We start from the raw sequence: 27,121 nt of genomic DNA, 5'->3' as shown, positions 1-27,121 counted from the left end.
CAGTCTTGTTCTAACAGTTAGAAGCTGGTTTTATCAGCCGATTATATTCTCAACTGGAAACTGCAGCGCCACCTGGTGGCCACTGGAAGCTCTGACTCCAATCTCAGCATTGCAGTGAAATCCTGACTTAATTCTTCTTCCTGGTTGTCATTAAGGATTCTCCATCCCATCACAGCTGGAGGACTAAATAAAAGGCGTTCAACTGGGGAGGCTGAACTCATTGTGTAAATCATTTCAAATCACGGCCCCCACCCAATGGAATCTCTCGCAGGATTTGAGACAATCTAACTGGATGTGTAGTAAAGTAAAAACTGGATTTCCTTCCACGCATAAACGGGTTTTTATTGTATTTCTCCCAGAGGATGAGAATAAAAATCGTCTCAGTCCCGTCTGCATTTACAGTACAGATAAAACCAGTCAAACTGAGCAAAATGAAGCTTTGACATAATGTTTATTTTATTTCCAAATTTGCTCTTATTTTCAGCACCATTTATATCCTTTATAGTGGTTTTCTGTCTGCTCTGTTGGAACCGGCGACCCCTCATGTCTCCGTATTAAACGCGGCTGAAGGATCATAAATTCAGCTCTATTTACTTCTGACTTCCTTCAGCCGCCGTATCGTCACCCTCGGAGTCTGGCTGTGAGCCTGAACCTGTTTAAGATCATAAAGATCTTGCGGAGATCCGTTTAAATAAGAACTATTGTAAACTGTCGTTGCAAAGATCTTTGCCAAAAACGTTTAATAAATCCAGGAAATTGAAACAGAACAAGCAATAAAGCTCTTAAATGTTTGACTCTAGAACTCCTCCAAAACTGATGTTAAAGTTTAAAAAAACCAATCCAGACTTCTAAGAACACTTGAATGTCTTTGCCTGGGTTCTGGGCCCAGAGGTTGTGGGGTCGCAGGAGCCCTGGAGGTCCTGGTTTTTACGGCGCAGCGGTTCACAACGTACACACGGGGCCCTGCGATCCGCCGCGACTGGAGTTTGTCACTTTCAGATTTATATCCGTCTCCATTAAAGCTCCTTTTTTACGAGTCCGCCGAGATCCCTGGAGATGTGGGGAGGGAGAGGCGTGAAATGAAAGGACGAAGAAAGTGAGACTCCAGGAACAAAGTGCAGTTTAACGACCGTGAGAGTCGCTGGAGGTGCGTCGAGACCTGAGACGCGTCAGCGTTTGATGGGAATCTAGTCTCGCGTCAAGAGATTCAGATGTTAAGCGAAGCATTTGAGAAATCAAGAAATATATGAAGTAAAACTAAGCAATCCTGTGACTTTATTAAAATCTACGACCATCAAATGCTAGCAAGCCAGGCTGCATGTGACAGCAACTTTTAGCCTAGCCTAGCATATCCAGGATTCCGCAGAAGTTCAGCTTGTTTAAACCAGGTTCAAGCGTTTCATGATGTAACAAAACTGCTCATCTTTTCTTCTTTTTTTGGACTGAAACAGCAAGGAAATACTTGATCCGGATGTAGTGACACACCTGCGGTTTTCGTCCGGATCAAACAAAAAAGTCGGACTTTTCAGGATTTGTTTGAATTTAATTTATCTTAGATTTTGCTGTCCTGAATCCACAACTTTCCACATCCTCGTAAAATCTACTTGGGAGCTTTTCCCAATCCCATCTTCCATCCTGGCCAATCATTCCACAGCGGTCCGATCCGTCTCTTGTCACTCCACAGGAAAAAATTCTTCCTTCCATAACATGTTATTTTTTTATTTTAATGGATGTTCTGATCCCGCTGTAACACGTACAGTAAAACGCCTTTTCAGAATCAGCAAATGTAAATGTTGCTGGTTCCAAAAGTGCTGAATGTTTTATCAAAAGTTTTTTTCAGGATCAAATATAAGAGCAGTTTATTCCGAGTCTCCCGCTGTACAAAAAGCTGTTTTCATAGCAGTGGGATATTCAGGACTTGTTGAATGTTAGCGTTCAGATATCCAAATGAAATCTAATTTATCGTCCGCTGCGGTATCCTGAACCCAGAAGTATCCACATTCTCATAAAATCACCCTGGGAGCTTTCACAATCCGGTTTTCCATCCTGTCCAATCATTCCTCAGCGGTCCGATCCGTCTCTGTCACTCTGGAGTGAAGGGGAGGAAAAGATTCTTCCACGGCAGAACTGAAGGGAAAGTTCTTGTATGGTTTTTATCGGATTCTCTCCTCTGCCTATTTTAAACCCCAGAGCTACTAATGTAAAATACGAAAAACACAAACATTCTCTTTAACAATAAAACTTAAGCTTGTAAAAGTTTTCCTTTTTGCCGGTGAGCAAAGATTCCATGAACTGATAAAGACGACACTGATGTTGTGATTTGATCATTTCAGACAGATAAGAGTAATTCCCTCTATTAAAATGTTTGCATGTTGTTCATTCATGTTTAATAAGGGGCATTAAATACAACTTTCTCCATTCCTGACACCACAAAACCCAAAAGAACAAACAGAAAAGTGCAATTCTTCTTCTGCACACAAGAGGGCGTTGTTTCCCTTTCTAAAAAAAACTATAAAGTTCATTCTGTGTGCAGGAGAATTAATGCATCTTGTGGCTCATGTGAAGAGACAGGTGTGGACATGAGCTGCATGCATATGGAGGAGAAGCTCGGCCAGCAGATGGAGGAGAGGTTTCTGACCTCGTCTTCCTCCTGCACTCAGTTTGCTCCCTCCTTCCCTGCCTCCTCTTGAGGCCAGCATCACAACAAAAATCTGCATCCCTGTCCAGAGGACATGCAGGCGCCACCACACACTCATTATTGTTACGTCACACACACACACACACACATTTCCTGCTGCTGAATCACAGCCTCGAAAGACAGATGCTCATTTGCCTCAACAGCAGCGTCATTAAGGTGACTCAAAAAGTCAAATGGAGTTTAAAAAAAAATTAAAAGTTCAGCGGCCTGTTTTGCAAACCAAAGTGGACAGATTGCCTCGTCCCGCCTCCACCCTTTTGAGAAATGGTGTTTGTCAGAGCAATAAAGCTGTCCCATAACCCCATAACCTCTGTAATATTCATGATCCAAAGTTTGGGCCTCGGCAGACAGCTTGATGAGTGTTACACCCGAGGCTGTTCCCAGGATCCACCATAACAAGTCCATTGTCAACCTGGGTTACCGCGGGACGAGCAAGTCCAGACCCCCAACAACTGACATCTGCTTGTTAAAACACTCTCCTGATTGGCTGGGCCCGGGCGGGACGGAGCCCATAATAGGTAAAGGCTCATCTCCACATCTCTACCTGTTTACGAACGCGGTGAAAAATGACACTTTTATTGCCCGACGCCACGTCCCGCCGTCCTGCCACGACCCGGCCTGTCTTCCCTTATCCTGTCATATCAGAGGAGAATAAATCACCTTGAAGAAGAGAGAGAAACACATGAACACAGCAGAAAGAGAGAGAGAGGAGGACGAGGGGGCAGTCGGTTATAAACATGCATTCATCAGAGGAGGGCCGGTGAGACGAGGCTGGTGAACAAATTACGTGGGAAGGGGTAGAGACAGACTGGATCTGTGCTGCGGGTCGGGTCGTGTTTTCACCAAACTAATCCATAATCAATAAAACAATTTATTCCAGAATGGAATGAGTTATGTTCCAGAACTTGCAGTAAAATCATTTAAACATATTTCCTTCTATGGATCCAAAAAGTCTAAATAATTCCTATACCTCTCTTACATAGCCCAAAAAGCTTTAACATGTTTGATATGGATTGTTCATAGTTGTTGTTTTTTTTGTCTATTTATATTTTTGTCTGTATATTGTAGTATTTGATCCTACACAAGCAGGTTTAATGCAGTTCCACTATGTAATACCTCCTCTGACCACCAGGGGGCGGCGTTCACTCACTCAGATCCATTATAAAGGCTGCAGGGGAGCAGCTCTTATCAGTCTGTCTGTACTATTTATAAAAGTCCTGAATCAGCACCACTGGTGTTTCCATCCTGAAAGAAGCGAAATAAAAGAACAAAGTAGAACAAATTCTCTCCTGGAGGCGAGGAGATGAGATTATTTCTCCTCTAATTTATTAATGATCAGCACAAAGGGATCTTAAAGCCGCCGCCGTGGCAGTTGGTGGCTGTAAAACCTGCAAATTATATTCAAAGGTCTCGAATTTCAAGTGGGTGTGACGTGAACTTTAGTGGTTTGTCTTGTTTTGGGAGGTTTTGCCGTTGAAATGTCCTGCAGCATTTAATTTGCATGAGCAAAGAAATATTTTTTAAAAACCCAAATTTATTTTATGTGAAAAACATGACACACAAACTGAAGTCAACACGTGGTTGACCTCTCTCTTTACTTATTTTCTTACCGACTTTTGGCATTACTCATTCTGACCTTTGACCTATCTAGGTAACGGAAAACACCTGACCCCCCCACACACACACACACACTTTGCTGAAAAACAGATAATCTGACACACTCACCTACACATCACCAAGGGTAGCATTTCTACCTTCTTTGCAAAATCTTCAATCAAGACTCAATGGGAGTGAAAGTAGAGACACCTAGTGGCGAGTCCTGGTATAGCATTCTGCATTTTATGGCATATTCACACCTAAAGCAGAATTTTCCATGTGAGTGAATATCCCTACACAATCATCTGTGAACAGGTGAACTCTGACCCATAAATATTTCCTTTTTTATTGACCGTCGCCACGGAAAATCAAGGAAGATGCAAAGAAATGCATCCAGATCTACCTCTAAATTATGAACTCTTCCAAATCTAAACATCTACATTTAATAAAGCAAACATTTAAATCCCTTGACAGCTTTCTGAAACATCTCCATGACCTCCAACAGGATGTTACCGGTTGTTTTCAGGACTATAGCCTTCGTAACTAAATTTAAACCCTACTCTACGACCAGAAATGAAGCCTGCAGCAGCTTATTATTGCCGGGTGATATTAGGTGTGTGTCATTTTGAAACCGGCTCCCTGAAACAACAACAGGTTTAAGAGCACCGATAGATTTTCCATCAGCGTTTGTTCTCAGGCCGAAGGACACTGTGAGAACAGGGGGAGGCATCGTCCTGCTAAATTTTCAGGCTTCGGGATATTTTAACCCCCCGTGATTGAGTTGCATGGCTAATTTATTAAACTCTGCAGCTGTTGTTTGCCAGGGCGCCAAGGAAACGGAGGTAATTGATGGACCTATTGGGTTACGCTCGCTGCAAAATGAAACCTCTGTCGCCGGGAAAGTCAAGGATACCGACACGAGCGTAGCTTTGCACCTTCGCTCACGGCCTCCACGCCGAGCATCCAGCCACACGCTGAGTCGCTACATGTGCGTGTCGTGTCACGCATGTACACATGTACACTCGTGCATGCCTGACCAAAAGGTCAGACGCTTTTAGTACTCAGATTGTTGATTTTGCTGTCTTCAGTTGCTCTCTGAACATTCCACCATTGACCAACCGATACTAGCATCTCCGGGCGTTTAGAAACGATGTCACAGCCCCGCTTCACCCACGCCCTTTTATGGTTGGCGTAACGTTTACGCTCGCGGAAACAACAATTAAAATAAATGTAAGGTTTTGTTTTTAGGCTGATGATTCTGTCGCGTTGACCAAAACCTTTCCGAAGCCTGATCGGCTGCATCCCTGCTGTGAGGTTATATCGCCACCTACTGGTCTGGCATACGTACTGCAGCATTTAGCTCTTTTTTTTTTTTTTTTTTTTTTTTTCCAGACCCGTCTAGACGGAGATAATCTGAATTTTTCCGGAACAAAAAAAGCGAAAAATTTTCTATTTTCAGCAAAAACGTAACCCCGGCTTCAAACCGATCCAAGTCTGTTATTTTCTCACATCGGTGACTTTTATGCTTTGGTATTTCTCTCAGGTTCCGTAGCGTCATCTATAGCTGGATATGCTGGTTTGGATTTTTATAAAGAAAATTGGAGATTCATTCATTACATGCTGATCTATGTAGTGTTTGCTTCTTCATCCACACAATCATTTGCCTAATAACAGAAATAATTCCTGCGGCTCATTTGCAGAACGAACATGAGTCTCCATCATCCATCAGATTTCAACATCACACCATTGTGCTTGTTTAACTACTTGTGAGAGCACTTAGCTGATAAGTGCTCCGGTAAAATGGGATCTAAATTATTGTTTGGGTTTGCCAGGCCCCCCACGGTGCAATATAATAGGTGGGTAGAATGTGTCATGAAGACTGTGGCGGGGAGGGGGGAGAAGGGGGGTTCCCAGGGTAAAAAAAAAAAGTGGATGGAAAGATGAGAAGGAGGGGGTCGGAGGCAGAACGATGTCTGCAGACGGTCTAGGCTCAAAAGAGAGGTGGGAACAGGAAGTGTGTCAAGAGGAAGAAAAGCTGTGTGTCGGGAAATGAAAAGGGAAATTATGATGAGGTATTTATTATGATTATGTTGTTTAAAATAGAGGGCTACTTCGTTTTATCTCACGTCAAAGCATAAATATAGATCAGGAATTGCGTGGTCGGATGAATCAAATCTGATTTTGACGTTTTTTTCCAAGAATAAAAAAAGGTTCTAACATTCTACTTGTCTGATTAAATGAAGCAACGCAAAAACCTTCACTGACCCCCCCCCCCCCCAGCAGCTTGGCTTCACGACTCATCAACTAGTGGAGGAAACACTAAATGAAATTTGACACGGGTTTAATTTGTCTGATTCAATTTATGGATTTATATCACATGATGAATTATTTAGTCTGAGATTAAATTAAAATGAATGCACAGAATGTGTTTACTTATAAAAAACTTCTTTGAATCACAATGTGCTTATTTCAGTGTTTATTATTCATAAAGTCATTTTATTCTGCCTCCTATAATAAAATCACACTCAGTTCATCTTATATATTATTAAAAAAAACTACATTAAATGCAAGTCTATATGGAACCCGTGTGCTAAACTGGACATTTTACACGTAATTAAAATGTTTAGATGGAATGTTTTAAGTAGAACTTGATGGTTTTTAAAATGTGATAAAGCCCACATGTTTCTGTATACTGCAGGAGTGTCACCGCCAGATATGGAATATAACTCATATGACCTTATTTTCTAATTTAATGGTTGATTCAACACAGATATTATTTAAAACATACCATTACTGCATCCGGTTTTAATCATGGAACCTGCGTCACGCCAGGATCAAACCAGGACATAGATGGTGAGAAGCATCAAATGTGGATGGAGTCATTGCTTTAACAAACGCCGCGTGCTGGAAGTGACTCACCGGGAAACTTAACGGGCGCGAGCGACGTTAATGTCAGTGATTCACCTGAGCGTTTTCAGTCATGACATCAGAGCGTCTGCAAGGAAACGGCTCCTGACCGCTCGAGTCACGTGACAGAGGGCCGTGAGGTCAGCGATCCGGCATGAACGCTCACGACGGCGTTAGTCATGGCAATGCATTTAGGGTAATAACTTCAGCTGACTTTGATATTCACGGATGAGACGTTATTTAAATTAAGGCTTACTGTATGTTTCCATGTTGGGATCCGCGACACGAGGAATGAGTCAGATCAGAGCGATGGAGTCCTCCTCAGCATCCACCAGCAAGGCAGAACCAATGAAGAGGTTCCAGGAAGTGATTGTCAATAATCCAGAGGTGAAAGGTCAATATAATCCAGCAACAATAAATCCAGAAGAATACTAGAAGAAAAGTTTTTAAAAAAAAAAAAAAAAACACACCAAAAAGTCCATGAGAACAGGTTGAGACGACTGATGGGAATGTTTTCCAAGGAAAGGGGGGGGGGGCAATGAGGCACAGGTGAAATGAATCAAGGCGGGGCCAGCCAATCAGAGAAGGAAGACGAATAGGAAGCCTTAAAGGGGAAGACAGGTGAGTGACCAGGAAGGAGGGGCGAAGATGATTTAACTGGGACAGGAAGTGTATATGGAGAAAGAAACTTTCAAAATAAAAGTGGAAACAACAACTGAAGAGCATTTTTCTAACAGCTTTATGGATTTCTCATGGGGTTTTGTTTGTTTGTTTGTTTGTTTGTTTGTTTGTTTGTTTGTTTACCCACCATGATAACACTGATTTAGCCTTTAGACTGTCCAAAGAGAGCTTCATCATGATTTCTTCGGTGAACAGACCCCCTGTAAAGCACTTCATCGCATCATTTCCCCAGGCTGGGAACCCCAGGGGGCATCATATCACATTTTATAAACCACGGGGGCAACAGCACCAGCAAGTTTTCCTCATCCAGGTACTCAAACCATCTTCTAACTGCTCTCATTATCTGCTTTCCTTTGTTGGATCTGCTGATCATCACTCCAAGGCTCTCCTCACATTCAGCGTCACTCAATAATAATTCGTCTTCACTGGAGCTGAAGAAGAAGTCGTGTTTTTCAGCTCGCCGTTAGTTTATTCTCATGATTTTACGTTTATCTGGATGAAACATCCATGTTTCCTACCATTTTAACAATTCATCTAAATCCTTATGAAAGTTATCAATGTCCTCTTTGGGATCCCCAGGGGGGTGGGGGGCACATCTGCCCATTAGCAGCGACATCAGGGGTCTTCCCGTAATCTCATCGGGGCATTTTGCGACCTCTCCTGCTCTGCCGTTCCATCTCCGTGTCATCACTCCATCCCTCACCGCTCCGCTGGTTTCTGTCGCCCCGGTGATGTGAAGGGTCAGAACTGGTGTCATCAGATGGAGGATGTAGAGATTGTTAAACATGCAGGGATTTGAACCCATTCATTCACACAAACGTTTAATGGACGAATCATAAACATGCACATGAACCTTTCTTAAAGCTACATAATAAACATTTGTTATAACATCTGCTTAGTGAGAGGTCGTGAACAGACGCTGCTGTCGAGGCGTCCGGCGAACGCTCGGTGGGATGGCGTCCGAGTGCGTCTTCCTGTAACAAAGAGATCAGCCTTGACGGTAACCAGTCCTTCTGTGTGTGTGTGTGTGTGTGTGTGTGTGTGTGTATGTGGAAAAGGTAGGTCCTCCTCCTCTCCTGCTTTTCCTAATACGTCCATGCGGCGCTCGCAGCAGAGCGGCGTGCAGCAGCACAAAGATCAGGGCTATTCTGGTGCTGCCAGCCTGCCTGGTGCTGATAGGAAAGGATTAATGAGGCGGGGCGCTCATCACTTGTAATTAGAAACAACGCTAAAAACTATTTTTGTGCATGTTCCTATGGAGAGATCTTGACCCCTAGGCCAACTCCTCCCCCCACACACACAAACACAGACACAAACACACACCCTTTCGCCTGCGAGGGCAGGAGGCGGTAGACGGCTGCAGCGTTGGAGTAAATATAGGCCCATAACTCCTGCAGCTATGTGACACATGGTTCAATGGAGGGGAGTGCAGAGAATTCACAACTCCGGCTGTGTGCTTCAGCGGATTCTCAAATGTCAAGAAGCTGGCTCTTAAAAACGCACGGCGGACGGTTTGTTTTGTTGTTATCGATCCTGTTAATTAGGGCGTCTGTGAGCTCCTGTTGTTTCCTGGATTCGATTAGAATGATGGAGCTTCCTCTTCTTCCTCTACAGACCTCAGACTGACTGCACATAAATGTTTGAAGCACACCTTAAACACGTTGATCACGTTCTGCTTTTACTACACATGTCTGATTTTTTACAATATTGGTTAAAAATTTAGGAATTATGATCGTTTTATTTGCCAAACATCAAATTGACGTCTACGAAAAATATGGCGACTGTAGGTCAATAAAGTACAGCGGTATTTTCTCAGCAGCCGTTGAGTACGTTGAGACCTGAGGATGGAGAATCTTTTAAAATTTTTCTTCTTTGTTTTTTCTGGAGGCATTTATAAAGCCTTACTTAAATTGTAACTGCAGTGCCCCCAGTGGTTTCCAGTGGTAATGCAGCATATTAGTTTAAATCATAGAGCAAGTTTAACATTATACACAGTCAGTTCATGCAATTATAGATCTGAATTTATTACACATCCTCATTTTGTATCAGAAACATATGAATATATATGAATATTTTGTAAATTTATGCAGACCCGCTGCGGCGGATAAAGCGGAAGAAAATGAATGAATGAATGAATGCATTAGGCCAAAGACGTAAAAATAAACATCCAGCACGCCAAAGCAAACTTGAAGCCTCCCTGTTTATTTCAAAGCTCACAAGTAGGGATTACAAAAATTACAGTGCTTCAATTGCAACGGTTCAAGGAGTAGTGGGAGAAGAGTAAGAGAGACGACAGAGGAGTTGTCAGCAAGTCATGCAAAAAAGGTGTGGGAGAAGGCCTCCGTTATAATAGCACCCTTTTGTGGAAAAAAATAAATCCATCTGTCCGTAGGTCAGTGCAAAAATAGTAATGAATATATGCATACAAAGAAAATAGATATATATTTATATACTGTATATATCCAACTGTTGACTACAGACACAAAGAAAGATACAGAGACTTGTAGAGCGAAGTCTGTTTCCGCCAGAGCCCGACTCTGAAACAAGTCCGGTCGTATAGAGTGCACATCAAACGTGACAGCTCGATATCGTCTGAATACAGAACGGCGGTCCCACATAAAAAGGGAACAGATACCCAGACGCCTCTTGGAGCTGTCAGTCAGGCTTTGACCTCTGCAGAAAGACCGGCGTGGTTAAAGACAGACAGCACCATAATGACTGCGAGCGTCCCTCACAGAACCAGGAGCACACAGCATGCTTCGTTTTTTCCAAAACCGGAGAGTAATGTACAGTATGACGGTTAATCAGTCAGATAGGTCATTACATACAAAAGCCATGTGCCCCCCCTCCCCCAACAGGTGGTACCAAAAGGTACGTTATTTTTATTCAACACTGGCTCAGATGTTAAGCACTCACTCTCATTTTTTAGTTTTTTTTTTTTTTTTTTTTTTGCAAATCACTGGATGTAAATGCACAAGCTACAAACGTGTGGCAAATCGTCATTGTATACCCCTTTGTTTGTTTGTTTGTTTTTTTAAATCTTATTTAAATACATCGTGGAGCACCAGTGGACACCAATGACAACAGCAACAATAGTAGGGGACGTGTCGCCACGCGCAAAAAAAAACGTCTTCGTCACACAAATCTCACTTCAATCTGAGGCTGCAAACGTTAAATCATGCTCAAATTTCAAGTTTTGCAAAGACCTCCAAAAAAAAAAAAAAAAAAAAAAGAAATAAAAAGAAACTATTCTCATGACATTTGGATAAAGACACAATTTTTTTTTTTTTTTTAACAAATTCATTTGCATAGCATGGATTCTCACATGATTTCTGAAGCTTATTGTCGCGAGTGTTGGTGTTGTAAAGCCTTTAAAGAGTGCACTGTGGATTTTTTTTTTCCTTCGTTGTCCTCCCTCGTCTCGCTGGCAAAAGACACGTTTGATCGTTTTGTTTTTTTCCCAAAAAAACCTGCCGATATCGTCAGCCCTGTGCTTCGTTTTACGTCTTTATATCTTCATGCAAACAATAGAGAGCTGAGAATGTGACGAGAAACAGAACAGAAAACTATAATTCATGAGGAAGCTGCTTCCATTCAGCCCGACAGGAACTACAAAACACTCGACGAAGACCTTGGACTCCGTGTTTTTGGCTTGGGTTTCATGTTTACACTTACGGCGATGGACTACATGCTACTTTATTTTGGAAACTATGACAGCCCTTAGGTTGATCAAATCAAAAAAGACCAGTGATCTCACGGATCAGACTTTCAGGGTGTGTGTTCCAGGCTTTTATATTAAACTACTCTAGAATTTGGTTTGGATGCTAACTTTTTATTTTGTCGTGCACAAACATGAGGTTTTTGTGCTGTTTGCTGTGCAGGTGGTTTAAAAAGGCAAGTGAACTACACCTTAAATACATGCATCCTACTTAAACAGTGAAAAATTCAACTTTTTTAACGTTTCCACTAAAATGTTAAAACAAGCGAGAAGCAAAAAGTAGATTTCGTTTACCGATAATCTCGAATCGGAGTACGTGAAAAAGAAGAAATGGGAACATTTTTAAACTTTGCACCGATGCAAATCCTCATTCATACCTTTCTGCAACTTTGTGCAAAACTGGTTTACAATTAACGGCGGTGCACTCCTTCGCCTCCCACCGTGCACCTTTATGATCTAACGTCATGAAAGTCTGCATATGAATCACAAACAACTTGGAAATGAGGAGCTTTTTTTTTTTTTTTCCCCCTCTTCTGGGAGTTCAAATCCAACCTTATTTCACATTTGTCTGCATGTGATGGTGATGGTGCACCATGCACGGTGGTCCAGTGGTGACACATGAATTAAGGCATCGATACAGGCACTAGAACAGCATGTGACAGCAGCGCTTGCCTATGCAAGGTAGAAGAGCTCGATAAAGTGTGGAAAAAAGATCGGACTAGACTCACGCTGCTCTACTTTTTCCGCAACTGAGGAAGTGAGCGTTTGTTTCAAGTCTGTTATTTTTTTTCCCCTCCTCTGGTACCTCGCAATGGACGAAGTCATGACTAAAAATGAATGGCAAACGACGCACACGTGTGTGTGTGTGTGTGGAGCGAGTGGAGGTCGACAACACGGATGAACGGGAGCGAAAGAAAGCAGGAGACGACAGAAATAGGAGGTGAAATTCAACAACAGTAGCCCTGTTTCACGTTGTCAAGGTTTTCTCTCATCCGCCCAGCAGCCATGCATAAAAACAAGCTCTTATGGCTGTCTGGTAATATGTATATTGCTAAAAAATATATATATATATGCAGGAATGGCAAAAATGAAGAAGCAAAAATATGAATTTGTGTTTCTGCATATCCTGGAAAACACGCAGACGATTGGCTTCAAACCAAACGAGCTGCGTCCCCGACAAGTAAAACTTCCGTCTGCGCCAAAATATTACAGCGTTAACCGTTTTGCACCATATAGAACCCAACGACAGTAAATTACATCAACATCAAAATGGCATTTCAGCAAAAGAGCTGGAAATGTTTTCGTCACGGAGAGCGATATATACACATAAAGATCAAGGTCTCGTTTTGCATTCCACTGTGAAATTATTGCACAGTAAGCCGCTTGCGGGCTTGTCGTGGTCAACCCCGTAAATCCCTGTATAAAAATAGAACAACGACATGAACACGCCACACAAGTCTCCATCTTTTGTTTTGTTTTTTTGTACCCTTTTTTTTTGTTTTTTTGTTTTTTTTGACAGGCACTGCCATGGTCAACCCCTGCCTGAGCCTGCAAACACAAACTTTTTGAGTTTTGAGTTTCTCCTTCTCGGTAATTACTCCTAAAAGCGTAGAGTACCTTTTCCATAAAAAAAAAAAAAAAAAGGAATTTTCTTTTTCCCTCATCGGTCGCCTTCCCTGCACAGTCAAACCCAATTCGTCCGTCCTCTCCTCCGGGAGGTTGGCTAGGTCCAAACAGCAGGGATTTTACTTTTTTTTTTTTGGCATTTCTTTTGACCACTGACCCAGAGCTCTGGAACTCCAGAGAGTCCAAATTGAGCACGAGGAAATTCACTAAGAACGCAGCGGCCCTGGCACTCCAAAAAAACCAGCTCACGGAGAAGCTGTTCTCTCTCGGAAGAAAAAACAAAACAAAAAAAAAAAAACACAAAAAAAACAGCGAGAGCGAGCACAAGTGAGAGCAGTCGGATCGGAGCGTCCCGTTTAGACGACGGTTTCCACGCCAATCAGCTTTGGCGTGAGGATTCGTGGCGTTATTCCGTTGTTGAGGTCCTCCTCGAACTCCAGCAGCTGACCCATGAAGTTGAGGTTCGGGGAGATGATGGGCCTCCTGGTTTTGACGAACTTGTAGGCGTCCGTCATGGTCATCCAGGTGTGCTTCATCAGGTAGGCGATGACGATGGTGGCGGAACGAGAAACGCCGGCCTGGCAGTGAATCAGAAGACCCATACCTGATTGATGTGCTTCCTCTGCAGGGGAAAGAAGAACAACGTAAAGGAAAGAAATGAAAGTCATTATTCCAGTTCCAGTCCAAGAAAACCAGTTTGGAGTGAGATAAACTGAAGGCTGGACGGGTAAATCTGAGGGGACGTGTTGAGACGATGAGATGCTAAAACAAGATGAGATCAGACAGATTATAATTTACTTCTTCATCTTTGCACTAAAACACACGTGTCAAACTCAAGGCCCCGGGGGGCCAAATGTGGCCCTCCACGTCATTTTATGTGGCCCGCAAGAGAATAAAAGGTCAGATTGTCTAGAAATAAATATGTCAAAACTACATTTCCCATAATGCAGTAATTTTAATTTTACATGACATTGAGTTACATTTAGTTACATTTATTAGTTACATCTGGCCCCTTTGAGGACGGAAATTTTGCTGATGTGGCCCTCGGTGAAAATGAGTGACACTCCTGCACTAAAACAAAGAAAAAACGTGAAGTTATTGTTAATTGTATGTATTTTTGCTATGAAATTATTAGTCTGGGCACCTCGAGATCAGATCAAGCTGATCAAACCAGATCGACACCCCTGAGATAGACTTCTGTCGAACAATCAGAAATTATTCCAGACACATTTCCGTACCGATGAATTCAAACGCCTCCTCGAAGTACTGCCGCAGGTTCTGCTTGTTGCTGTCGGTGGCGGGGAGGCGCTTGTAGACGAACAGGCCGGTGTCGTAGTGGTAGAGCGGCAGGTGGGTGGTCACGTTCAGGATGTAGCCCATGTTGACGCGTTGCAGCAGGTTGCAGTCCTGGGCGTCGTGTTCGTTCCCCAGGTAGAGGAAAGGAAGGATCGGCGTCAGCTCCGCGTTCTCGATGTCCGGGGTGGAGGGCAGGGAGTGAGGTAGCGCCCCCGTCAGGCCGGCGGCCGCGCCGCTGTCCAAGCCCTCGTGAAGGTGCAGCGAGTGCTCGCACAGGTTCTCGTAGCTCTGCCTGAAGCAGCTAAGGCCTCCTGACAACACAAGCAGGAGGACAATCAGTTCTTCTCTTCTCCCACACTCTGAATGTTTATTCTATTCCCTATCCCGTCTTCTGGAATGAATTCTAACAAGGTTAAAGGTTCAACTCCCTCTGGAGGCCGTCCATGCTAAAAATACACACTTCTGTGCGCCACATGTCAAGTAGGATAAGTAGGATGCAAATCCAATAAAAGCAACACTGGGGCATTAAAATAAATGTGATGTTGCATTAAAGTTAAGGCATTTGCCGTCTTTCCAGACTTTAAAACTATTTGTAAGAAGAGCGAAACCTCTAAAAACAGCTACTGAGACAGAGGAAACCCCCCCCCCACCCTCGTTAATCTGCAGGTAAATATTCGCCCTGAATGTCGAGCACACTTCTCCATTCACACCTGCGCTTCTGCAAATAAAAAAGATTTGTGTCATCAGACAAAGTTTCCCTTCTGCACAATAGTTGTGACCAAAGTGAGAGGGGGGGGGGGTGGAACGTTTCAGATCACACACACACACACACACACACACACACACACACACACACACACACACACACACACACACACACACACAGAATCAGTTGAAGTATTGTTCCCAGTTGACATCATGCCATGTGAGGTCATCGCACTTCCCCCTAACGGTGGCCCGTCAGGTGGGGGGCTGTCGGGACGACTGTTGTCACCGTGACACAGCCCGATTGTTGACGGCGAACAAAGACAGTAATCTAGTGTTTAACCTCGCTGTGGCGAGGCATCGCGGTAATAATTACACCACAGTACATAAGACAAGGGGAAGTGTGGACTGTGAGGGGAAATTCCACTGATTCCAAAGATACTAAACTACTGAAAATATTACTGAACTACTTCCTATCCATCATTCAAACTCATCTTCACCGAGGGCCACATCAGCATAACGTCTGTCCTCAAAGGGCCACATGTAACTAATAAACGTAGCTAAATGTAACTCAATGTCGTGTCAAATAAATGTAACTAATGTTAAACTACTCTTCCTTCCTCTTTCGGAATTTAAAAAAGTAAAATAAAATAAAAAACGGCGAGGCCTGCCGTTTCCAGCGCTTACCCTAAACCCCTTTCTGACATGCTGCTTATAGATATTCTGACGTTTCTGACTTTCAACACGCTACTGACTGGAAAAGCAGGAAGACAACAAGCATGTTAGGAGAGATCATGACTCCGACACGCTTTGGAAACTGAGCAAATAAAGCGCGATTCAATTATTCAGCAGCGTTTGTTCAAGCGCGTTCCAAATATGTCACAGATGCTGCCGATTGTGACGGCGAAGGATGTTGCATATTTTAAAAAAGAAAAGAAAAAAGAAACTAAAAATGAAATCCTGCTTTAAAGAAATAAATAAAAAAGTCAAGAAGTATGAATTTTTTTTTTTTTTTAGATGGGGTTTAATCACATTTTGCCAGCCATTAAATCAGACATCCTCATGGCAGATGCTGGACTGTCAGTCGTTTGATTCCCGCAGAAAAAAAGGATGTCTCGCATTTTTGCAGGGATTAAAAACCTGACGAAGGAAAAAAAAGAAAAAACAGAGAGGGAGCGTCTGCTTGCTGGTCCCGCTGAGGCGATGGAGGATGAGAGGATGAGAGGATGAGAGGCTGGAGGGGGTGGGGTGGGGTGGGGGTTCGTCCATCAAAGCGCTCGCAACGGGACGGAAGGGGTGGGTGGGTGGGTGGGTGGGTGGGGGGGATCAAGGTGCTGTGATCTTCCGGCTAGACTCGGATGCGTTCGGGAAAACAGTCGCAGCCACACACACACACACACACACACACACACACACACCCTAACCCAACACAACACGCCGCTCCGGCTTCAAACAGACACACCAAAGATAGAAAAACATGGCAGCCGCCCAGGGACCGCTATCTGGGTAGAACGCCTTATTTACCAACAGCTGCTTCTCGCTCCCTGGAACACACTCAGTGTGTGTCACATGTGTGTGTGTGTGTGTGTCGGCGTCATCATGAAGGCGAAAGCTTCTGCATTAAACTACAATCATCTGCTTACAGCCAATATCAGCTGACGGAAACAATGAAAGGTCAAAGTTTAGCCGGCGTTACGTAACCGCACCATCACGTTTTATTCCCTCTCAGCTTCTGCTGCTGCTAAACCCGACATCGCCCAAACGATTTACTTCCTCTGGACTCGAAATGAAGTCCGTCTGTCTTCATCAGCGACCCCGCTTTCGACAGAACCCGCTCGGCCTTTACCTTTGAGGATGATGGGGTCCTTGCCCTCCCTCCTCAGGGACTCCAGCACCACGTGCAGCGGCTGGGAGAAGGTCAGCCGGTTGGGGTCGGCCGTGCTCTCGTCGTAAACCACGATCTCTTTGGAGAAGATGCCCTTGTACGAGTCCTTGCCCTCGCGGCAGGAGGAGATGAGATCCAGAACGGTGATCTTGCCCTGCTGCAGCCGCCGCCGGCTGATCTTGTCGGAGCAGTTAATGTGCACCGCCCCCCGGATGTGGCTCTTGTTGTACTCCATGAAGGGCCGGCAGTCGATGATGACCGGCACGGGCCCCACGGGGTGACCCACGGGGCAGCAGCTCATCCGTTTGGCCAGCTCATTTGGATGGATCACCCTCACCACGGCGGAGGAAAGGGTCTTCGGGGTGCCCGGCGCGAGACTCGGGGCGCTTAACGCTTCGTGGTTGCTGACCATAGGGGTAGGGGCGTGGGCGGGGCCGGCATAGCTGAGGTTGGGGCTGCTGGCGCTCACCTGGCTGTGGCTGAGGCTCTGGCTGTCCTTCTCATAGGTAGTCACAGAGCAGCAGCTGGCACTACTGCATCCACACGACAACGAGCGCGTGGAGCCCTTGGATGAGGGCATATACGTGACAAGATTGGCCGTCGCCCGGATCTTCACCACGGTGGTGCTGATGACGGTCTTGCTGCTGCCGCTGCTGGTGGAGGTGGAGTCCAGGTAGCTGGTGTCCAGGTGCAGTTGGAGTTCCTGAGGTCGGATCGGCCTGGGCAGAGCCACCACAATTCTGTCGTCGAGGGGAGATGGAGGCATGGGGAGGCCGAGGGCGGGACGCTTACGGAGAAGTCAACGAGCCGCTCTGGGAATAAAGAAGAAAAACGTGAATGTCTTTAGAGAGGGGTGGGTAGGTTTGCATCCGGGGGATTAGGATTATCTGTGAACCGGCAGAGACTGACCTCAGGTCTGTTTGATCAACATGCAAACTAAAAAAAAACACTTGCTGGAGCCAAATATTAGGAGTGTCAACACCTGCAGGGGCGACACCCAACTCAACGGGAAAATATAGGCGTGACGGACGGGGCCACTAATAATAAACAGTGAAATCATTGGTCTGATGTAACCAAATGGCTTGGTGGTGAATGCATCCAGATGCTGTATATGTGTATGTGTGTGTGTGTGTGTGTGTGTGTGTGTGTGTGTGTGTGTGTGTGTGTGTGTGTGTGTGTGTGTGTGTGTGTGTGTGTGTGTGTGTGTGTGTGTGTGTGTGTGTGTGAGGAATTTATCATCACAATTCTGGTCTGTCAGATCAGAGAGAAAAAAAGAGAGAGAGAAAAGATGAAATACTGCATCACAGCTACGCCGCAGTTCGGTCTCTACTACCAAAGGTAAGTAGGGGTTTAAAAAAATACATAGTGTTGGGAATTCCTTTTAATCACCTTCTTCTTCTTCATTTTCTTTTCTTTCTTTTTTTTTAAAGCATGTCATCCATGGTATGTTATGTAAAAACCACCCGCCTGTCCTGTGACTGAGGCTGCTGCTGGTGTAGCTGCAGCCTCAGCAAAAGCAGGGAATCATTCATGGTCCAAATTCATTGAAGGAAACCGGCATGAGAACGTGCTGAGAATGTGATATGGCTCCTCTGGACCAGACGGACCAGATCAGATGAAGGTGGGGGGAACATTTTTTAATTCCACGGCGCATTAAGGAATAAATAAAAAAAAACGCGTCAGGGTTGCGCGGATCGCCAACTTTGTGTTAACGGAACAGCTGGAATAAAAACTGACTTAGCGCCTTAGAAATAAGGATCATGAAGCATTATTCTAACCCCGGCGTGGTTGCAGCAACGAGATATTCCCTCTTCATTAATAATTAAATCGTTTGAAATCTCTATGACTGTGCATTTAAACAAGAACTTATGCCGCTAATTGCCCAACTTGCCTCGGATTTTTGCCCTTACCGGTGTGTGTCGCGGTTCCCTGTAGACGGATTTATGATCTCCGCTCCCTGACGGCGTTGCCTCCATTCAGTCCGTCCCGGTGATGTGGAGCGGCAACATTTTTCAACACTTTTGCCCTGCTATCCCCCCAGAAATAATACTGAAGGAAGTCTGCCAGCCTACAGAAGTTGCGCAAACGGATTGACGCGCGTCTGAGCCAATTGCGCGACTTCATTAATATTAAATTTGACGCTTTTTTTTTTTTTTTTTTTTTTTAAACGTCCAAGTCCGGCCCCGTGATGGGAGGGATTTGGCCGTTCTTCTGGTTTTTGGCTGCCTCCGGTGCCGCGTACGCGCAGGGATGATGTCACTGCCAGCCAATCAGAAGTCCCCACCCCCACCCCACACCTCCCCATCCTCCGGAGCCCCAAGGAAGAGAGAGACGCAGCGCCTTTACGCGCCGTTGTAAACGTTTTGACGTACAGTAAGGTGAGGTGGCCAGACAGGAGAGAAAGGTAGCCAATCACGGATGTTGCTGCATTGGCAGCAGAAAGGCAAATAAAAGCGAGTTAGACGCGTCTGGAGCGTCCAGAGACGCGTCAGCCAATCAGAGGCCGAGCTGAAGAGGCGGTGGAAATTCACATTTAACGTTTGGGGAAAACGTAATGAACCCGGAGCTACTCCAATTGTATTTTTTCATGATAATGCAATAAAGTAAGAAATGCTGCAATTATAAAATATTAATTCAAAGAGCACTCAGAGGATAAAACCTGAGCCAAGTCAGTTTCCTGTTATGTAATCACAGTTTGACCCTCCCAATTATACTCCAACCATGAAAACCCACCCCCTAGAATATAGAATCACATTGGTATCATTAGTAGTTTGGTAATTATTCAAGAAAAAATCACTCAAAATGTATTAATAGGATAAACTTTGAAGATATATCAAATTATCTGAAAATCTGTATCATCTTTTGTGAAACTAAAATTTGAAAAAAACTCAGTTTATAATTTTCTTTAGACCCAAAAATGTTTTTTATGGTAATACAGGAGAGGCAAGACAGTTAATGAGAAAATAAATCAGTTAAATATCGGTGAATGCATTAGATTTCACAGAATATATGACATAAATGTTTAGTTCAGGAGGGATGAAATTAGGGGTTGCAGAGTTAACAACACTATTGTCCGTGAAATAATGAATGTCAACTCGTACATAAGCATGAATCATGTTCTTTGATATCTTAATAGACCTTTTTATTGGACACATTTCGAGATAATAAGATTAAAAGTGGCTCCGTTCCATTTGGCTGCGTCCCTTCTTGGGGTCCTGGTCTTGGCGTTCTCTGGCTGTGAGCTTATCTGAACACAACAGGGCCTTTGTTCATATCTCAAATAACACTGGCGCATTTATGACACCAATTCAAAGTCTATGCCAGCATGAAAAAATTAAAAATATCCAAATCAGTGGAATAAAAGTGATGGCATGTCCCGTCTCAAATCACACTGTGTCTTTGTGCAGAAGTGCTTCCATGCCCTCTATCTTCACATTTCCCCGCTCGTGTTTCTGCTCAGCGTTTTCCATGTGAATCATCTGCAGGTCTGCTGAGCCAGCTGGATGATATCTGCAGGTTTAAGGGCAAACAAACCACTTCCACATTGACATATTCCCCTCACCTCTGCACATACGGCACGGATTAAATGACCCAAACGCACAGCACACGCATCTGTTTTTATTTGGGTGGATATTTCACACCCATTACAGCAGCGTTTCCTAAACATGTATGTTGTATGAAGACAAACTTTTTGTCATGTCAGAACTGACAAGACATGACAGACATCTCGTGTCTAGGATGGGGAGGGAGGGAGGGAGCATCGCCGCTGGTGATAAGTGGGTGTCTTTGGCAGGGGGACGGCGAAGCCGGTGCCAACTTGGCTGACTGCAGGGCCCCATATGATAAGACCCCCTTGTAGAGGTAAAAGGGTTCAAACCCCAAATATCATCTGCGCTCTCTATTTATCCCCACCGGCCAGCTGAAACAATGCAGGACATCTATTATAGCGTCTATTATTAGCCCCCTGTGCAGTTATTTATAAAGGGTCACCGCTTCTCTGGTTTCATTTGTGCTGAAGGGTAAATGAATAAACACCCTCTGCCTTCAGACGCCACCGAAGGGTTCCATGTTGTGTAACGTGAGCGTCTTCTTCCCTCATATCTAACGCAGTGGCCAAAAGATTCAAAAGTCAAATTTTATTCATGTAAAATTCAAAAACAGAAATGCAAAACTGATCATTTTAAATCAATAAAAGACAAATCTATAGGGTACAATTTGTTAGTGTGACCCAATTAAAATTAAAAAAAATTAATTTTAGAGAAAGTAAAAGAGTAATTTTCCTCCTGCGCTGCAGTCGAGTCGCTCAGACTTAAGTGCACATAAAAAGAAATTTATGGCTTCAATAAGGATAATGATATGCTTTTTTAACTTTGCCGCCTTATTTCAAAGGTCATCTATCAGTTAGCGCACCTTTCACATTAAGAGCCTACACACAAAACATGGAATAATTTTACAAAATAAAAGTTATTAAAGATTAAAAAGCCAAAAATTTAAATAAGAAAAATTCTAAATGAATTTAGTCTGATCATTTATACCCCGTTGATGATGTCATTATTCAGGCAAACACTGAGTTAAGTTTTAAAGTTCAGGGTTAAAAATACAAGTATTTAAAATGCAGTTATATAATTCTACTTTTATATAACACTAGTGTGATATAATACTGGAAATACTTCTTAAAAAAGCATTTGAAAGCAAAACTTGTATTTTTTTTGTTGTGTTTTGTTATTAACGACAAAATACGAGACAGGAGAGATTCTAATGAAAGCAGCTTTGGAGTGACTTCTGAAAGATCTGTTGGGAATGTAAACAGTGGACACGGTGTGATCTGAGAACTTATGTAAATTCGACCGGTTGTGCCGGTGTGGCCGGTTTCTTTAGACCCAGTGTTTGTCAAACTGACACCAGTGTTCTCTGCCCTTCTTCAACGCCATGCCGACCAGCGGCGGACATTTATACGTTTATACCATCAAAACGACGGAGCTGATCTGATGAGATGATGATTTGTGTCGGGACTGTAGGGATGGTGATGATCAGGAGGTCGAGCTCTGATGCTAACAGGTTAGCAGTAAATGCCTCGTGATCAAACTGGTTGGGGAAAAATGCCATTTATTTGACAGGAAGTCTCTCTAATCGTACTTCCTGTCACTAATTAATGACAAGATAATCTGATTTTGTGACTAAACATGACTGCATACTCATCACTAAAAACGTACTATTGATCATGTGATTATTCAGAAATATCTGATGTTTTAAATGTCTGTTCTTTCAAGCATCAAAGTGTATTTGTCCTGTAATTATAAGCAAAGGACGATTCACAGGATGAAAGGACGAGGAAATAATTGATGGTAGTGTTGAGCAGGTGGGGGCTTAAACCAAAGGGTTTAGAGTCTTTTATGATGTCATTTTTAAAAGCTCAACAGGATGAGACCTTTTTGGTTTTTTTCTCTCCCTTGTGAGAGATCTCGCATCGGATCGAGGCGACGATCTCGCTTGAGAAATGTCATCGTGTGGAAAACACGACGTGAGTGTGTGGTTTTGCGTACCGGTTGGAGATGACACACACATGATACGAGACAATGTCGACCTGCGGTGTCAAATACAGTTGAGTTTTTTGGGTTTTTTTATTTGAGGGTTTGTTTTTTTTTGTTTGTTTTTTCAGTCTCTCGGTGTGGAAAACATGACTGATCGCGGCCCCGGATGAAAGACGCAAACCACTTCCTGCCTTCAAACGATGTGCAAAGTCGATGCTTTCAGAGTTATCATAAGAAGATCTCAACCTGATGTAACCTTGGATACCAGCTGTCATACATGAATGCATTTAGCAAAAAAAAAAAACCCCCAGGAGACAGTTTGAATTACAAATGAGCTGTTTACTAATTTCTGCTTTTTAGTCTTTAATATGCAAAAACGCTGCATCTTCGCTTCCCCTGTTTCTTCCCATCTGGCCGTTGGACTTCATTTCTCTTTAAATGCCGAGGATCTGAGCGACGGAGGAACGTTCTTGCTGATGGTTTCTAAGAATGAAGGGCACAGATGGGCCTACTGCAGCCTCAACAGCTTGAAAAGCAACATGTCTGGCGATGGCGAGGGACGGACGCTGCCAAAGACCCGACAGCCGGTCGTCCCTTTTTTACTTTTTGCACATTTATCAGCCTCCGGACTCGATGGTTACATCACAACCCCTTCAGACGTGTCTCGTGTCTTGATACTTGATGGGTTGATTATCCCTCTGACTCTCGTTTAAAATCCATTCCATTAGCTTCATTAGGTGATTTAATTGAACGAGCGGCGCCAAGCTGGTCCAAAATAACGCCCGTTCAGAGGGAATAAACATCAGTACGGTTGAAAAACGATAATGCCACGCTCTTTTTGCGTGTGTTTTTTACATTTATTAGATGGAAAGGGGATTTTCTCCATCAAATTCTGTCGACAAGCATGTGACATGTGGACTCGGGGTTTGAAATCCAGAACGCCGATAGAACCTAAATGTCACGTAACCATGAATCAGGGTTAAACATCACGTTGGGATACAGGAGTACAAATTTAAAAACCAAACAAATTAAAATGTGACGCAAAATGAGAAGTGAAACTGATTATTTATCTGCTTTCGGTGGTTAAGCATCATTTGACATTTGACATTAAGGTCGTTCATTCAGAGAATTCTTTCGCACGCACAGGCTTGTGGGTTTTCTCAGGCACACTCATCATTTCCAGCCGTCATTGTCCGGGGCCGTCAATCAACAGATCAGCTGTTCTCATCGGCAGGTCACGTCCATCCAATAGTAGAGCGACGTGCCTAAATTGGTCAGCCAATCACAAGACAGAAGTCTGTGGGGGCTTAAATGCATCCGACTCATCGCTGATTTTTTTTCAGTGGGTTTGGTTTTCATGTCAGTTTGCTAACACTGACCGTTGCTAGGGGGCGTGGCCTATACATATTTGAACAAATTGTTTATTCCCGTGGACAAAATTTGTTTTTCTCTCTCTACCCGCCACCTTCCCATCAGCTCCCATTTCTTCCTGTAGGTTGCACCGTGCTTTCCAATTTACCAATCCCTGCAGGTTCATCAGCCGCCGCCACCAGCACCATGGATTCTTGCAGCCGCAAAAGCTTGATGGCAATTGTCAGATATTATCAGATGCAATAAAGCAGCTGTTTCTGCTCTACGTGCACACACCAACTGGTGAAGGTCTTCACCCAAGAATGCCTTCAAGATGTCTTCTCATTTGATTAATACAACCTTCACTTTACATGCATAATTAACATGTCTGCTTTCAGCGTTCACACTTAAACTGACAGCCACTTGCTTGTGATTCAGTTCAGGATTTCCGCTTTTGAGCGAAACCTCCCGACTCGGTTTGTCACCGAGGCTCCGACTGACGTTTTAACGGCCTGGACTCAAACTGTCGCTTTTAAGACGCATCATTTATTCATTTCTCCTTGCCTTTGAATTGAATTATATTCACTTATATTCACTTCAGCTGACATTTCAACCCAACAGAGAGATATTTATTCCACAGCTCTGATGTCTGATGAGTTTGTTTTAGGGTTTAGCGTGAGAATAAAGGTACTTTCATTGGAAAAAATTTGATTTTTAAATCAATATTTAGCGAAAGAGCATCTGAATTTTTTTCTGATAGTCAAAAATTGCCAAAAATTATTTAAAAAAATAAAAATATCCCCAATGGAAGTGACAGAATCATGTCTTCTCATTGATGTGCACCTCCTCTGGATCCATCTCTCAACCTTGAGTATGGAGCTGAAGGCTAAGAGCCGCTGAAATGTAAGCAGTGAAAATGAAAGGATCTCCATTCATCTGTTGGAATAAAAAAAAATTAAAAAAAATCCTCCTCTTAAAGAACGGGGGCCTGAGCGCCGAGGCCGGCAGCTGTGACAGATAACCTGCAGAAGTGGAGTTTACACTCAACAATAACAGCTACATCACTGAACTCATAACAACCCTCTGGTTTTTGTGAGTTGGGTCAGTCTGCTCAGGATTATTCATTCAAGTTGGCATGTCCTTTTGCCTGAGGAGGGGGTGACTCATCCTCACGGTCACTTAGCAACAACCAAATATTGTCTAGATAGGATCAGAAAATTTAAACATTCACTCTCACTGGCTTGCGTGTAGTCTTTACGCTCATGCTGTGCAAAAAAACAAAAAAAACAAAAAAAACAAAACGTGGCGATGAAAGGTCGGCGATCTGCAGAACGCGCTTGGATGTGTGCGGTTTTTTTTTTCTAAAGATCCACCTCGAGCCGTGATGAAATCTGAGATAATGATCTCCAGAATAGCCAATACTGTCATTCTCCCTGCAGTGGGGAAGCGCAATTTCATTCTGACCTTATCCCAGAATGGAAGCATATCACACACATGGATGGATTTACACGGCTGAGAGTATTAGATGATGTCTGCAGATATTTATACCCATCGCCCACAGTGAGTGTCTGTTTATTAAAGGGGCTGCGTCTTCTCAGAGGTTGTAAACCAAACTTCTTGGTGACCCCGTGAAGCGGAGCGGCTCATCAGAAACGCTGGTTTACGGCCCCCCGGGCCCCTGGAATAAACACAGGGATCACTTCATATAAATAACAATGGCTCTCTCTGCACCCGCCGCTAATCGTGTCCAAATAGCAACTGTTTCTAGGACGATATTGGGGGGGGGGGTCACCTGCTGTGTGGCTGTGTGGGAGCCAGAGCCTTTCAGTGCTGCATGGTCATCCCAGGAGGGATTGGGGGGGTGGGGGGTGGGGGGTGGAGAGGTTTAACCTCTGTTGGCAGCTGTTCTGCATTAAAACGGCAAATAATGTAAATTAATGAGAGGAAATGTGAAGCGAGTGCAGAGGGGGGGGTGGAAGGTGAAGAGGGGGCAGGGGGGGCGGCTTTGTCTCAAAGTTAAAACATGAAGTTAGTAGTGGTGTTCTCCTCCTTTATCGCTCCAGCTACAGTTGGTCATGCTGTTGATGCCCCCCACCCCCCACCCCCCATCCCTACTTTATTCCATAGGAGCTGCAGAGGCTGTCAAAACGTAGAACGCTTCATTTCCCCACTGACAGACAAGGGCTGTGAACGCACCACAGACCAGGTGTGCAGAATAATAAATGCATGACCTTTTATGAATCACCTGTTAAACAATGCAAGAGGGTCAGTGTAGCTGTAGCCGAGGTTTGTTTGTTTGTTTGTTTGTTTGTTTGTCAGGAGGATCAATATATAAATTATGATTTTGATTGTATTCATGCAGCGGTAAAGCAGCATTATGGGGGTTCGGAGCCCATCAGAGTTGATTTTGGTCCATGTCTTCTAATATATTTATCTTTATCCTTTACATTTGACACACATAAATCGAAGTTTAAAAAAAATGAAACTGAATTATAAACTTTTTTTAAAGTTAGTTTAAAAAGCCCACCCCCCACCCCCACTTATGCAAATGCTAGACATACACAAAGTGAATCGTCTCCTCGCGGTGATGTCATGCTGTTTGATATGAAGACTAATTTGTTTGCAGTGGAATTTTCTCTGTGCGTCAACGCCACATTAAAACAGATCACTACGATAACACCACTGTGATAACACCGCAGCTGCTTTACATATGAGTAACAGCCCGATTGTGTGAAAGTAAAGTCGTCACATCACATTATTAAGACCTATAACCAGATTATGTCAATTTTTTTTTGCTGTGAAATTTAGATTTCATTCAAATTTATCAGATAAAAATGTGTGGATGTGTGTATTTTGCAGATTCAAATCACATAAAATGAGATAATGTGGAGGAATGCTAAATAAAACTTAGTTATTATACCTGTCGTGTTTGTCAGAACTGACTTTCATATGAGAATCTGTAATAATAAAGCATTTAATAATATTTATTCCAAAGCTTTCTTGTGAAAGACATGCATTATTCTTTATATAACTGAATTTTTCAGTTAATCTTGTGGGATTTTAGTGGAATTTTTAAAAAAATCCTATAAAGGAAGAGTTTATTTATCGATTTTCTCTCTTCCTGACTG

At 43.5% G+C, this 27,121-nt stretch overlaps 1 protein-coding gene across 1 annotated transcript; it reads right to left on the bottom strand.

Annotated features, from left to right (window-relative positions):
• Nucleotides 1-10,006: 10,006 nt before the first annotated feature.
• On the bottom strand, nt 10,007-19,584 carry dusp10 (dual specificity phosphatase 10). The gene is made up of 4 exons (XM_068343034.1): nt 19,023-19,584; nt 17,074-17,924; nt 14,465-14,833; nt 10,007-13,848 (listed from the first exon to the last, which is right to left on the bottom strand). The coding sequence occupies exons 2-4, from the start codon at nt 17,876-17,878 to the stop codon at nt 13,583-13,585; spliced, it is 1,440 nt and encodes a 479-aa protein (XP_068199135.1). The 5' UTR covers nt 17,879-17,924; nt 19,023-19,584; the 3' UTR covers nt 10,007-13,582.
• Nucleotides 19,585-27,121: the final 7,537 nt, after the last annotated feature.

Source organism: Antennarius striatus, chromosome 19 (assembly GCF_040054535.1).
Source record: "Antennarius striatus isolate MH-2024 chromosome 19, ASM4005453v1, whole genome shotgun sequence".
Classification (NCBI taxonomy): domain Eukaryota; kingdom Metazoa; phylum Chordata; class Actinopteri; order Lophiiformes; family Antennariidae; genus Antennarius; species Antennarius striatus.
Note: the sequence above shows the minus strand (reverse complement) of the source record. Positions and strands in the feature narration are given on the sequence as shown.

What these genes read in the sequence shown, in the direction of transcription:
- dusp10 (XM_068343034.1), bottom strand. Translation starts at nt 17,878, where the DNA reads ATGCCTCCATCTCCCCTCGACGACAGAATTGTGGTGGCTCTGCCCAGG. An exon ending in GGACCCCATCATCCTCAAAG is followed by an intron (nt 14,834 to 17,073) that starts GTAAAGGCCGAG and finishes TTGTGTTGTCAG; the next exon opens with GAGGCCTTAGCTGCTTCAGG. An exon ending in GGAGGCGTTTGAATTCATCG is followed by an intron (nt 13,849 to 14,464) that starts GTACGGAAATGT and finishes TTTCCCCTGCAG; the next exon opens with AGGAAGCACATCAATCAGGT.